Here is a 15,121-nt window from a genome sequence, read left to right as displayed (position 1 = left end):
AAACCACATATGCTGGGTCTATGGTTCACACAAGAACACTTCATCCCATCTTATAGTTCTGCCTAACTCAATCAAAACTTAATACTGCTAGATCTGTAAAGTTAATTTATTCCTATCCTAAACATGGTAGGATGTGAGTAGTGGATTTTAACAGAAAGGTTCTATGATATGGTTGGAATCTAGAAAAGACAATGAATCACCTCTGACCACATAAGATGCTCATTAGATAAACATTTAGATAAATTTAGTGCTTAGTCTCCCACAAAGTAAGCAGGTAATCATTTAACATATTTCCAATTATCTATCTATCTATTTATCTACCTACCTATGTATCTATCTATCTATGCATCTGTCTATCGTCTATCTACCTATCATCTATTTACATATATATATGTGTGTGTATCTATCTATCTATATAAATATATATTGAACTTACAAATGCATATGAATTTTGAGTTTTTGTGAATATCAGTGATAAGCTGTTTCTGTCAAAACTATACGATGAAGTTATAAAATAAGGTTTGGATCTCCAAACACTTAAGTTGTATTAATTTTTTGTGTTCTTGAAGGTCCATCAGAAATTAAAATAGTGAGAATTCAGCAGAGCGCTCCGTTTATAATTCCTTGTCTTATAAGCTCAATTTAGGCTAGCCACCTAAGTTTGTGTCTTGAATATTCTGGAAAAGGCAATCACCAAATCATCATTCATAATGGGCCAGGGGATAAAATAATCATCATAAATAACTGTACATGAACTGAACCAGAAAGGAAGTGGGTTGCTTTCAATTCAGAAGTTAACTAACTTTATGGAAAAGTAATCCTGAACTAATGATAAATGAACAATATTATCCTTTGTAGAATGGGCAAATTCCTTGTCAACGAAGGTATTGGGTAATGATTTTTCATTACTTGTAAAATAGAATGTCAATATTAAAATGTGATTGCATCAGTAAAAATTGCTTTGTTTTCTTTTTCACATTGGTAATTCATCATTTCAGCTTGCTGAATTTTATGCTTTTGAAACTTATTTCAACTTTTCTCTCACACATCTCTGTTTTTCTTCATTTTGTTTCCATCAGTACCCAATCCTTGCTTGGATTTGTCATGTGATTTCCTCTGCTTGCTGAATCCTTCTGGGGCCACTTGTGTCTGCCCAGAAGGAAAATTTATGATGAATGGAACCTGCAATGATGACAGCCTATTAGGTGGGTATTCTCTGTTATTCTATAAACAGTCAGATGAATTATTTCATAAATAGTCGGGTTGAATTTATATGAGGTTTGGAACTAAGCAGTATTATTTTCTCCATCAATTCATCTGCTTTAATGTAAGTGGCTCTTGAATGTTTATAAAAACTGTCATCTCTACAGAAGGCATTCTACCTTCTTGCCTTTGTTTACATAACACTGTGCATTCAACATGCACAATGGATCAAGAACTGAGAAGTCACTCTCTGAATCTAAATGCACTGTTAGATAACTCTCGTTTCATAGATAATATTTTGAGAATGAGTTCCCTCTCTAGGTGTAAATTATAGCCACAAATCCATTTATTTTTTCAATGTATTTATTTTTGATACCTTTGATTACTTCTGGTATGTGGAACACTAATCTTGCCATATGAAGTGTTACTTACATTAAATACTATTAATAGTAAGAATGATACTAATACCTATTTCAACTTCTATAAGCAAGGCATAACACTAGTCTAGAAACTAAGGACTAATTAAGAAGTGAGGCTGACAATATTTCTTCATGTGGCTTATATTTTTGAATCATAAATTTAGAAAGAACAACCATTATTTCAGAAAGTAGTAGTTTTAAAAGTTGAGATTCAAAACAAGACAGTAAGATGAGAAAGGAAACAAGAAAAAGTTTTCTCCTGAATACGCAGTAGATAAAACTGTTTCAAACTTAAGGTATTAGTCATAATTGGAACAATTCTATTAAAAGAAAACACAGTACTTACCAAATTTTATGTCACAGACAAAACCAGCATGCTCCAAAGCACTTTTGGATCACAGCAAGCATTTTGGAATGAGAGATAAATTTAGGATGTCTTCCCAGCAGGATTTCTTCCTTGCTATGTTTTCTCTGTTAGAATTCACTGCTCATCTCAGAATACTGTCTTCATCCTCATTTGCCCTCTCCGTTTCCAGACCACTAGCCCCTTGTTTTCCACTGTGGGCTGTGGGTTGTATTTCGTTTACTTAGCAAGAAACTCTAAGTCAACTGTATTTTTAACGTTTTAATGTACACACTTTAAACACTGAATATGTAAACCTGAAGAAATTAAAAGATGGAATGATGAATGATATACACCAGTGAGTGGTGTTTATCTGAGCAGCCATGGCTGTTATAGCAGGGGCCTACTTCAACCCTTATTAGATTCAGATAATTATTAAGTTTAAGGGTCACTTTGAAGTTCCTATATTATATGATTTTCAAATAAAGTATAAAAGACTTTGGATTTAGATTTTAACGAAGATGAAAGAAACTCTGAAAGGACATGGAATTAGAGTATGTAGAGGACAGCCTGAAACATTCACACTGTCAGGAAAAAGAGTGAAGAAATGCTGTGTGGGTAACAAGTTTTAGAGTTCCCAACAGAGAGCTGTGGATCATGCCTGATGTTCATATTGTCATGCTAGCTCCAGTTACAGAACACATTCTGTCACTGGCACCTGATGACCCTGATACTTTGTTGATTTCCCACCAGCTAGAGTACCTGTGATCTCAGTTGTGCTGGTAAAATTAAGCATTTTCAAATATCACCACTCTTTTTTTTTCTGGCTAGGTCAAGGAACTGTGCTGTGTGGGAGTGTGCAGTGTATGCAACCATTCAGAAACTCAGTTTCTTAAAATATCAACTACTTCTCTTAAGTGAAAATGCCTTATCTCACTAGCTCCAGCCCCCACCTCACCCTCCACCCCACCCCCCACCACACATCAATAAGCAGTGGTCCCACAGGATCTTCCTGTGTTTTATTTCCACTTATATATTCAAAATGGTCTCTTGCTGTATAAATAGAAAAATGTGTTAGGAGTATAAATAAGATCTCACAGTCATTTTTCGGTTTAGCTAAATTCAATCATCTTTTCCTGATATCAACGTTTAGGATAGTCCAATTATTCAGCCTTTCATATATCAGTTACTTTCTCTAGCTACTGTCATCAAAAGATGAGCACACAATATTTTTAATCTTCATATAAGAAATTGCAAATTCAAATATTACTCAGCCTTGGTAGAACACTTACCTATTCTTACCTAAAGTTGATTATACTTGTTGCAGCTTGGCTTCTGAGTCTTATTTAGCTGTTGATAAGTGAAGCCTTCTGTTTAAATACAGAACTATTAATGTAAGTTTTGGATGACTATAACCCAGATTCAGTTTTATCAGTGTCTTGTCATGTTGTTAGTTCTTAATAAATCCTGATGTTGGAATGCTCATTTCCTATCATGTGCAGATTTTGGATGTCTGATTATTCTCATACAATACCTGCAGTTAGGAATTCATCTTCCTAAAGTATCTTAAATGTTTATCTCTAGTGTTCTTATTCACAACCCCTTTTAGTTTGTTTCCTGAATGAGTTAGAAAGGAATATCAGGTGATGATGAAGGTTGAGGGGTAGGATAAAGAATACATGAATAATAAAATAGATATAAAACTAATGTTTTTCTAGTTTTCAAGGTGTGTAAGTGAATTCAACTTAATTTGTATTGAACTAGTGAGAACCACTATTTGTTTTCCTGAAGACCTTCCTCATGCATTATTCCTCTGAGACAGTGGCTGCAAAATATGACCTTTTATTTTTAACCCATTGAACATAAGTTCACCAGGAATTCATCAAGACTAATACCTGAGTACTTGTGTCACATTGACCCACATAGGAACAGTGACTTTTTTGAAATTAGTTCTGGGATGAGGTGTTCTGCAACCTGAACTTTTTCTCTCTTCTATTTAAAATTATATGAAAGTATTCTATTACAATGATATTTTAAGAATGAGCTTTATTGCCCTTCATAAAGCATAGTACTGAAAAATCAATGTCTCCAGTGTAAAATATATTACATATAGGGGCTATTAGTTACTAATAACAAATATAAAGATGATAACAACATTGTAAAAAAGAAAATGTAAGTTAAATATCTGCTTTTAGCTGCTGTGCATTTTTTCAACTTTCAAATTAGTTATACATTGAGAAAAAATAAATTTTAGTATTCAAGTACATGTATTTTGTTGGATTATTTGAGGCTTTTCTGAACAGCATGCTTGTCTGTGTATTTCTTCTTATGCCTAGATGACTCCTGCAAACTGTCCTGTGAAAACGGGGGAAGGTGCATCTTAAATGAGAAAGGAGACCTGAGGTGCCACTGCTGGCCCAGTTACTCAGGAGGACGGTGTGAAGTCAACCACTGCAGCAACTACTGTCAGAATGGAGGGACCTGCATTCCATCCTCTCTAGGTAAATATCTGACCCAGACAGTATGTGCAAATCACTTGCATTTTCTTAATATGTGAAACATGTGAGTTAAATAAAACCTGGTAATCTTGATGTAGCTGAAATAATCATGAATTAAATTTAAAACTAGTTCATCAAAGTCAAATGCATGTATTTATTGCATCAAAGTTCATGTCTAGTAATAGTAATGGACACTACAAAACATATTGCTCAAACAAATATCAGAATAGCTAGCATTACCAATCCTTCTTAATTTTTATTTTAAGGTCACACAATTACACACACACACACACACACACACACACACACACACACACACACACACGCATGCACGCACGCACGCACACACACACCTTGAAAAATAATAGAATTCCATATAGAATTTGAATATATATTTCATTTGAGTTAATTTTCTCCTTCCCCCTTTATTGCCCCTTATCCCTCTGTGTCTCTTGCTCCAGTTCAAGTTGATATATGTGCAGGTTGAGAAGTGTGTAACCAACTTGTTTTTTTTCTGCAGGTGGATATCCAGTTTTAATGACATACTTTATTGAATAATCTATCTTTTTTGTGCATTAGTTGTTGGCATTGTAAAATTTAGTTTTCCATGGCTGCATTGATATATCATAGATTTTTGATTATTTTCCATTGATCTACACATGTGTTTCTGTGAAATTACCATAATGCTTTTATTACTGTAACTTTTTAGCTTAACTTGAGGTCAGATAACATGTGTCATTGTGTATATATGTATATTGGTATGTATTTGTGTATGGTATACTCATGTGTACCTGTGGGTGTCATCATCTCTATATGTAGGTGCTGGAGCTCAACCAAGTATGCGCTACTCTATCTTACTCCTTGAAACAGGGTCTCTCTACTAAATAAAGCTCACCATTTTGGCTAGACTAGCTGGAGAGTAAGGCCCCAGAATCTGCCTGTTTCCACTTTTCGCAGTGCTGGTTTTATAGGCACACACTGATATGCCATGCATTTATATAATGCCTAGGGATCCAAATTTGGGTCCTCTTGCTTACAAATGAAGCACTTTATTTATTAGGCTTTGCCCTCAGCTCCATGGCTCTGGACTTTCTTTCTTTGGAGGATTTTAGTCACTAATTCAATCCCCTTGCTTCTTATAGGTCTGATTTGGTTGCTTATGAATTCTTACATGTTTTGGATACATATGTGTATAAAATTTGCCCATTTCTTCTAATTCATCAAGTCTGTTATATCAATTTTTAAAGTATTCAATGCTAATCTTACAGATTTTATTGGAGTATGTTGTGACAATTCCCCTTTTGTCACTAATTTTATTAATTTGAATCCTTTCTCTTACTGTTCAATCTTGTTCACCTCTTCAAAAAACCAAATTTTCATTTGATTAATTCTATTTATTGATGTTTTAGTCTTTATTTCTTTAATTTATGACATCAATTTTATTATTTCTTTCTATCTGCTACATTTGGTATTATTATTCTTTTTATATATTCTTGCTTTTCTAGAGATTTAAGGTGCACTATTAGGTTATTTATTTCATTTCTCTTTAGTTTTTTTTTAAATGTAACTTCCAACTATCAACTATTCTTATAACTGCTTAGCCCATGATCTCTTGTGCTCTTAAATTTGACTCTAGTAACATCTCAATTTATCATTCACATCTTCACTCAAAAGCATATTGTTCAGTCTCTAAGCATTTATATATTTTTCAGGTTAATATTGCAGTTAGTTTTCATTTGTATTCCATTGCAATCTGATAACATTCTAGATCTTATTTCATTTGTGTTTTGTTTGTTCATTTACTCATAAATTAAAGCTTGTTTGCTGGCCTATAATGCAATCATTTTTAGAGGATGTTTCAAGTGTCAGCAAGAAGAACGTGTATTCTAATCGGTAGGATTGAATGCTGTGGATAATGTTAATCTTAGTTGATCTACGGCTTAGTTTACCTCTGAGATTCCTTCATTGATTTTAGAAAAAATGCAAACAAACAGATAACTGGGTCATACATTTTAATTAGTGTGTGCCTTTTAATTGAAGAGTTAGGGCCATTTGCATTGAGTGTTATAATTGAGAAGTATTGTCTATTGTTTATGATTCTATTGTTTGATGTTCTATTTGGTTGCTTGGTAGTTGATTTCTTTTTCTCAAAGTAATTTTAGATTTTTAACTGGTTTGCTATGTTGGACGTGATTGGTTGCTTCCTGTTCTCTGTTTTTTCCATTGTTTACATGGACTTAATTTTAACCATCAATTCTCTGTGTAACATTGCCCTCTTTTGTGCATACTATTCAAGAATTTCTCAGCAATGCTGGATTGGTTGACATACTTGTGTTAGTCTTGAAATTACCATATTTCTCTATTTTAATAGGTAATTTTTCTGGTTATAATAATTTGGTTGAAAATTTAATTTAGGAGCAAGGTATATATTATTGTGGACTTTTTTTTCTTTTGGATTGCTGGTGACAGACCATATAATTCTGATGTTTCTGACTCTGTATTGTAGATAGTATTTTTCCTTTATAGCTTTTAGTACCATTTCTTTGCTTTGTGTTGTTGACATCTAGACAATGATATGTCATGAAGAGGTTCTTCTTTGATCTTCTTTGGGTATGATTCCACATTTTGATATCTAAATTTTCTCTAGGTTTGGGAAATTCTTGGCTATATTTTAACTGAAGAGCTTGCCAAATGCATAGATTTTATCTCAGCTCCTTCTTTTATTTCATGAATATTTATATTTGATCTCTTAAGTATACTTCTGACTTCTTTGACTTCTGTGTCCCACCCACTGTTTTTTTTTTCTTATATGTATAATACTGTTTTACATTTAGGCTTTATGTCTGATATTTATTCTTCAGTTTGGTCATGCTTTTGATAACAAAAGAATCATTGTTAGTTACCATTCTCCTAAATTGAGTCTCACATGAGGTTTGTAGATGGTAGTACTAGGATCATCTTTGTAGATATGCTGTATTCTGTCTTGAGTAGAGTGATAGAGTTATGCTGTTTGTCATCACTTGCTTTGAAATTCCTGAGAGTGGAGTTCACAAAGAATGCTAACCCAGCAATAGACATTTTGAGATGTGCCTAGTTTCTTCCACTTTATGGGCTCCCCTGGCTGTCCAACTTCTAGTCACTTGCTCAGATTCCCAGTCTTACTCTTGATCTCTCTCATTGCTGCATATTCTTATCGTTCAGACTTGTGTGCACTGCTGTGATTCCACTCCACGTTGTTTTCCGCTGTTGCAAAATTGCTACTTTTCAAGAATTTAAAATGCTTGTTTAACTCCAAAGGGTGTGAATTTTTTCACTATACAAATAATGTCTTAAAAAGAAAAACCAATTACTATTTAAAGTTAGGTTCTTTTTAAATGAAAACAAAGTGCACCAGAACACTTCATTGCATCTGCTTTGCCATCTAAAATTATAACTTCTCTGTAGGAATTGTAAAATCTAGGACATTATGATTTTCAAATATATAAATGAACTTAACGTTAGGATATACTTGATATTGTTATTAATTTATGCAATAGACTTGTTCACAAAACTGACTACTACCATATAAGTGAACACAAGCCATATTTTTACCTATGAACATGTTATTTAAATCAGGTTGGGGTTAGATTAAAGAATCTGATTATCTTTTCAAAAATGTTAATTTCAGAAACAAATTCCAGTGGGTAACTCATGGATTTATTCATTGTTGATTCACATACAGTTATGCCTTTTGTAAAATTCCTACATAGACTAGGATTTTGATCAGTCATAATTTTAATATGATAGTTGTAGCGAACTATAATACTTAAAGAGAGAAAATATCAATACTTAACCAAAGGAACACATCTGAGAGGTATGTTTCAAGTTTTTTGGGTTTTTTGTTTTGGTTTTTTTTTTTTTTTTTGAGACAGGCCTTCTCCGTGTAGATTTGTGGCTTTCCTAGACCTCACTTTGTAGCCCAGGCTGACCTGAACTCACAGAGGTCCTCCTGCCTCTGCCTCCTGAGTGCTGGTATTAAAGGTGTGCACCACCACCATCCAGCTGTTTCAAATTTTTTATGTAGAAATGCATTTTCCTCATTCCTTAAGATTTCTAAAATGTGATCACTATAATGAAATATATGATCTATACTCATGTAGGGAAATGTCCAAAATTAAATATTTTTAATTTATTATATCAAATAGGATACACTAGTTCATTTCTATGATCTGCTCATAGGATGATGAGTTTAAGATAAAACTTGCCTTAGAAAAAACAAATGGAAATTAGACTAAAGAAGAGTATTAGTCAATTATTCTTTCATATCAAAACAGTTAAGTCTATGAAACTCTTTACCTACTGTGGGTATCTCAAAACATTTATGGAATTAGCAGTTATATTTGCATTTAGTATTATTTTCAAGAATATTTGTTCTTTACAGTAGAATTTTTATTGCTTGGTTATTTCCATATTTTAACATAGGTCCATTATTTAGATTTATAGCATTACATAAAAGTAAACCAGGATTTTGACAAAATTGATTTAGCGGAATAGAGCAAGAGGATTTGTAAATCTAGATAATTCCAAATACTCCTAATACTGAAATGTTCAGGTTTGCAGAGCTTAAAATTGGATAAAATGTAACAGTACTGTTTAAAAAGTGCCAATATGAATGTGGATATTTAGCAGTGAGATGCCATTCGAATTGTGTAATTTAAATGAAAAGGGCTCTGGAGAGGGGAATGCTAGAAGACAGAATCCATGAAAACAGAAATGAAAAAAATCAGGTAGAGCGTTAAGTGGGGAGGGAGTTATGAAGTAATGCATGGGAGAGTGGGGTTAGGATAAATAACATTAGGGTACTTGAAAAGTCATTAGAAACACACAATCTTAGAAGCTTTAGTAGTTGGACCCACTCCACACTTGGAATAAAGCTCTCCAGGAAGCCATATACTATCAAGCAAAACTCACAGTCCCTTCAAATTGTTCATTGAGGGAGTCTTAGAGAACCTAAGTATGACACTGACTGTTGCAACTGTTCTTGGTTGCCTGCCAAATAGTACACCCAGGATATGAAGGTTTATTTTTATCAAAAGGAAACCCTTTCTTCAAAGGAAGAAAAGGTAGTGTTTCTGAAAACAACTGAGTTAAAATCTAAGTGGTGCAAGGCTTTTGCTAACTGGGGACAGTTTTGACACTTTTTTCTTATTTTAAAACATCCATGGCACTCAAGAAAGCTCCAAAAACATTTTTTACTCCCCTGAGTAGCTTTGTTGAAGGGATTATCCAGCACATGTGTGGATTCTCTGCCTCTTTTTAAATCTCTGTCATTTGCTTCTTTCATTATTTTAAACGTATTTATTTATTATTTATGGCTACATGTAATGTGATTGATGTAATTCACTCCCCTTCAACTTCTCTGCTACCACCTCCAATCACTTTTCTTTCACAATGTCTTGTCGTGTGTTCTCTGAGTCTTTGAACTGCTGCCTCTATGTTCCTGGATGCGGGACCATCTACAAGAGTATGGGTAGCCTCTCATAGCTTGCATCACTGAAGAAAACTATTCCCTTTTCAAGCAGGCATCAAATATCAATGGATTCTCAGATAGAGCAGGGCTTTAGGAGCTCTTCTCACATCCATGCTGGGAATTTGACTGGCTTAAACTTGTACATATGTATTTAAATCTTATACATGTATTGTTGTTGGTTTTGTTATTTCACTATTTTGGGAGACTTGCCACCAAGTTCCCAAATAAATCACACACAGAAGTTTATTCTTAATTATAAATGCCAGTCTTAGCTTGGCTTGTTTCTTGCCAGTTTTTCTTAACTTTAAATTATCCCATCTACCTTTTGTCTCTGGGCTTTTTCCTTTTCTTACTTCTGTATATCTTATTTTTATTCTTACTCCATGGCTGGCTGGCTGGCTGGCCCCTCAAGTCCTCCTCTCCATCTCTTGCTCCTTCTTCTTCTCCCAGAATTCTCTTTCTATTTATTCTGCCTGCCAGCCCTACCTATCCTTTCTTCTGCCTCACTATTGATCATTCAGCTCTTAACTAAACCATCAGGTATTTTAGACAGGCACAGTAACACAGCCTCACAGAGTTAAACAAATGCAATATAAACAAAAGTAACACACCTTAAAATAATGTTCTACAACAATGTAGTTTCAGTTGTGAGTTCATATGTGCAACCACACTCTCCTATCTGACAAATGTTATTTCATTACAAACACACACTTTTGGTTAGTGCATCTTCTATAATCATTTGAGTCTTGGGAGTAGGTTTGTGATATCAATGTTCCATTACTTCTAATGCTAATAACTGACCTGTAGTCCCTTATTCACTGCATGTAGATCAGTTATGAATCTTACTGTTAATCAGCATCTACTGCAAAAGGAAGCTTCTCTGATTAGTGTTGAGAGATGGAGTAATCTATAGGAATAAAGATAAGAACTCAGGGGACAGCTTATTTGCCCATTTAACAAAATAATAGTACGTTGTTCTGTTTTCCATTAAAGCTTATGACCTATCCAACTATGTGTTTTTGGCCCAGTTATTGGTACCAGACCTGGGTTCTAACTTCTGTGGAATAGCCTTTGAATCCAATCAGAAAGTCATCAATTGCTCCCATAGTATTCATGCCACTAATGCCACTTTTTGAGCAATGGATAAATCTTGCCAGGTCAGTCACCATTGTTCTCAGATTTCACTGCTGGGTAAATCTACTGAGAATCTTTACCAGGCCTCATGGTATATGTAGTTCCTTTCTGCAGTTTGAAAGCTAGCCAATAGGAGCTAAGCTTCATGGTCTGTACCAATTTGATTTCTCCTTTCAAAATGCTCAAATATATGGGGTCTATAGCCATAGGACCTTGCCATCAAGTTCTCAAGGGAAGCCAAAAGAAATGGCTATAGCCTGTAATGCTTGTGGAAACGATGTCAATGAGAGAAAAAAATCCAGAAAAGTGAATAAAATTTCTCCACCTTTAGTATTTCTGTAGGACTTCTTATGACCCCTGATTGCTTTAGCTTTTGTCCTTTGTTCGCTGCTGCTCCTAGGCTCTGTCTCATTTGCATTGCTCTTGGCATGAGTTATTTCTCTCTAAGTCATGCATGAACTCTTAGTAAGAGGATGAAATACTTCATTTTCTGACATGTTCTTGCTTTCTTTAGTCACATATAGCAAACTTAGTCTCTTCACTTAACAACTCTATTTGTTTCCCTTTTCTGTCTTTATTTTCATTCACTAATCTGCCAGATGAAGTATTTTCTTTCTATATCAACAGTAGAAAAAGAAAAATTTATTACCACTGTAAGGAAACCTCCTGCTATTATTCAGTAAATCATTTTTGGCAGCAAAAATGATGAACTGACTCAGCTCTAATAATATATAACCCTCATCCCTTTTTTTCTAGAGCATTGATAGTCATTCATCTACCACTAAACAGCATTTATAAATAATTTATTTTTAAAGCAGTGCTGTTCCCCATAAGTATGACTTTGTTTGTTTAGACTGAATTTCTACTGGTTTTAAAGATGTAGCATTCTTTCAAAGGAAAATTACTTAAGACGTTGTAGATATTTATTCATTCTTTAAGAAATGCTAGTAGATTTTATTTAAAAATGTTTTACTCCTTATAAATTCTTCTTTAAATGTAGGCTACTTACTTGAAAGCTTGTTTCTGGAAGCAACTTATTCTTACTCTCTCAGCAGCCACTGACCTCCAGTAGCTTCTCTCTAGGGGTGGATCATATGAACTTTGGTATTTGTACTGGAGTCCACTGATCTTATCCTACCATTCTTGATCCAGCAGCATATGGTTCAGAAGTCATGGATGCATTTTCCTGAAATTCTACAATAAATAAAGAAACACAACTATTAAAAATATGGATCACCCTTTGATATAGAATCCATGACAATATATAAACCAATTGCATCATTATCATATTAAAAGCCTTCACAAGCCTTGTTTCATGTATTTTTCAGGGAATTTTATTTTGGCTTGAGATTATCAATGATAAAACTCTGGTGGCACAGACATTCTTTTATGCTGTCTGATGAGTGGCTGTGAATCTGAGGACCTGCTTGAACCCTGTGTATGAATCTCCTGTTGCCATTTATGCTTGTGTGTTTATCTTTATGTGTTTACCATAGATGCTTTTCTTCTCACTCAGTCTGCCACAGCAGTTCATGCTTAGTAACAGGCCAGGAAGAGAGGTACTCCTTCTTTATATAACATGGAAAGCATAAAGGAATGTCTGGTGCTGTGATAAATTACTTTCTAACAAAAGAATGAAGAAAAATATTCAAAGATGATCTAGGGAATGTTCCACTATGTGATATTCACATTAAACTGTTGAATCATACAACATTTAGTAGACTTCCAGTAATTTATTTAACATGTATAAATATCAAGTTTAGACAAATTATGTCCCTATGGGTGCATATGTAATAAACATTAGTGTATTTATTTGAGTTAAATAAAATACTTTGTTAACAGATGTAATCATTATACATGACGTTTCTCTTTTAACCTCATTAAAATGTCTCCCCAAAGCATGTGTCTGCTGATAATTTTTGCACAGTCAGCAATGGTGGTACATAACCAGCAAATTATTATTATCTGAATTTTATAACAAAAATAAAGTCTCTGGCTCCATACATGAGTGAGAAAAAAAATAATTGATAAAAGTAGACACACATGAGAAAAAAAAACAATATACAAGTACAGTTATCCATAAAAGATCCATGTTCTGACTCAACTGAATATCAGATATGTTCAGTGTTTATTTCCTTGGATATACAGGCTGACTGAGATTGAAAAGCTCTTGATATAATAAAGTCACGGAACAAATTGTAGACAAACCATTCCCAGAAACCTGGTGCCCTAATTTTTTTTAATCTACTGACAGTTCCATTTAAGGATGACAGCATGCTTTTATTTGCTTTGTTCCAATAGGAAGACCGACCTGTATTTGTGCCCTGGGCTTTACTGGGCCCAACTGTGGCAAGACAGTGTGTGAAGATTCTTGTCACAATGGTGGAAGCTGTGTTGTGACTGCTGGGAACCAGCCTTACTGCCACTGCCATTCCGACTACACTGGAGACAGATGCCAGTACTGTAAGTGAAAGTGTCCTCCCTCAGCCTGCCAGCAGCATGCTTTGATGTTTGCATTGAGTACTACAGTGGTTCACACCTGGGTTCTCTCCTCTCTTCATTTTAGCCACACCCCTTTTATCAGGTTCTTCTCCTGTTGCTTAAACTCCAATAATTTTTACATTTTCTTTATCCTTTTCTATTATGATCAATTCAAGTGAGTCTATTAAATGGGTAACAGAATTTATTAAGATATAAACTGAGGAAATATACTCACGAATACAGAAAGGGGTAGACAAAAGAAGTTGTCCTCTGATTTGACCTGGAGTAAATCCACCTCAAAGGCAGAAGCATGGAGAAGGGACATGTGACCTTTCTCCAACTCCTTATAAGAGGTCATGTACAATGGCAGGAAGCACCGCCTCATTTGGGCCATATAGCCCAAGGTCATGGGTGGAGCAAATACTACTACATTTTCTCTTTTTGTCTAAATAAGGAGATTCTAATCTTAATGCAAACTATATACAATAAGAATGATTATCAAATATTATCCAGGAAAAACAAGGGGTAATAACATAAACAAAAATGGAATAACATCAAACAAGAAAGACATGCTAAATGTCCAGAACATGGGTAAATGGCAAATTACCGAGATTATTCAAGTAGCTGTCCTGTCTTGAAGTTCTAACTCTAGTATTAATATGTTCTAGCTAAGATATGAGAAGATTGTAACTGTAACTATCTAATCTTCAACTCCATCAAAGACCTGAGAAGGAACATAATAATACCTGAGAAAACAGAAAATACAAGCAAGCAATTCCTGAAATTCTTGCAAGAATAGATAGAGACAGCTGGCAGCCTGAACAGTCACCTAAAGTTTCTCATTGTCATTGTGGCATCCAATTTGGCTACAGGCCTAGAATATCTGACAGACCATTTTCACAAGCAGGAATTTTGAAAGACCATCTTACCCTATCTTGGCAGAGTTCAGTAGTCACTTTTCCAGTAGCTCATCCAGAAAGGACATCATTTGTACTGTCAGCAGTCGAGGCAAGGGCAGTTCTTTGCCCAGTAGGCCATTTTGTGCCAAGAAGAAGACAAACTTTCAAACAGAAATGTCTTAGAGGCTCAACATTCTCTTGGGACCAGATCAGTGCTGCCAGGAACAATTGTGTCTCACGTCAACAGAATTCTAAGTTATTTAAATGATATATTCTTTAGGTCTATGAAGTGTTTGAAGATTACTTGTAGCTGTGTGGTTGCTACACAAGTGTGTGAGTTCACGAGGATCCATGGAATGAAGACACAGAGGCATCTTAAGAATGAATTTAGCCTATCATGGCTGCAGGGGGGTCCAGCCTCGAAGGACTGAAGCACTCTTCCCTTCGCCTAGGGCATATTTACTTACTCCTTTTTACAGTTTAGATAGTTAATTTCCATACCTTCAAAGCAACTCAAAAGGAGCTCCCAGAGACCAAATGCCAGGTGCAAATTACTTGATTTAACAGGTACCTCAGTTTTCCGGTTTCCTGGACAAAGTTTTGCATAGGCCTTTGATACTTGGGGGACTCTCTGA

General features: G+C 34.7%; 1 protein-coding gene across 4 annotated transcripts in view; it reads left to right on the top strand.

The window, feature by feature from the left end:
• The window catches only part of Lrp1b (LDL receptor related protein 1B), a 1,950,932-nt gene that overhangs the window by 1,869,613 nt on the left and 66,198 nt on the right, over positions 1 to 15,121 (top strand). For all 4 annotated transcript variants that reach the window (XM_052726598.1, XM_052726596.1, XM_052726595.1 and 1 more), the window contains 3 exons: positions 1,080 to 1,205; positions 4,302 to 4,466; positions 13,408 to 13,569. In XM_052726598.1, the coding sequence (XP_052582558.1) occupies positions 1,080 to 1,205; positions 4,302 to 4,466; positions 13,408 to 13,569 (453 nt within the window). The remainder of the gene's footprint in view (positions 1 to 1,079; positions 1,206 to 4,301; positions 4,467 to 13,407; positions 13,570 to 15,121) is intronic.

Source organism: Peromyscus californicus, unplaced genomic scaffold (genome assembly GCF_007827085.1).
Source record: "Peromyscus californicus insignis strain IS unplaced genomic scaffold, ASM782708v3 Scaffold_7__1_contigs__length_154581171, whole genome shotgun sequence".
Taxonomy (NCBI): Eukaryota; Metazoa; Chordata; class Mammalia; order Rodentia; family Cricetidae; genus Peromyscus; species Peromyscus californicus.
This window is presented reverse-complemented; position numbering and strand designations above follow the sequence as displayed.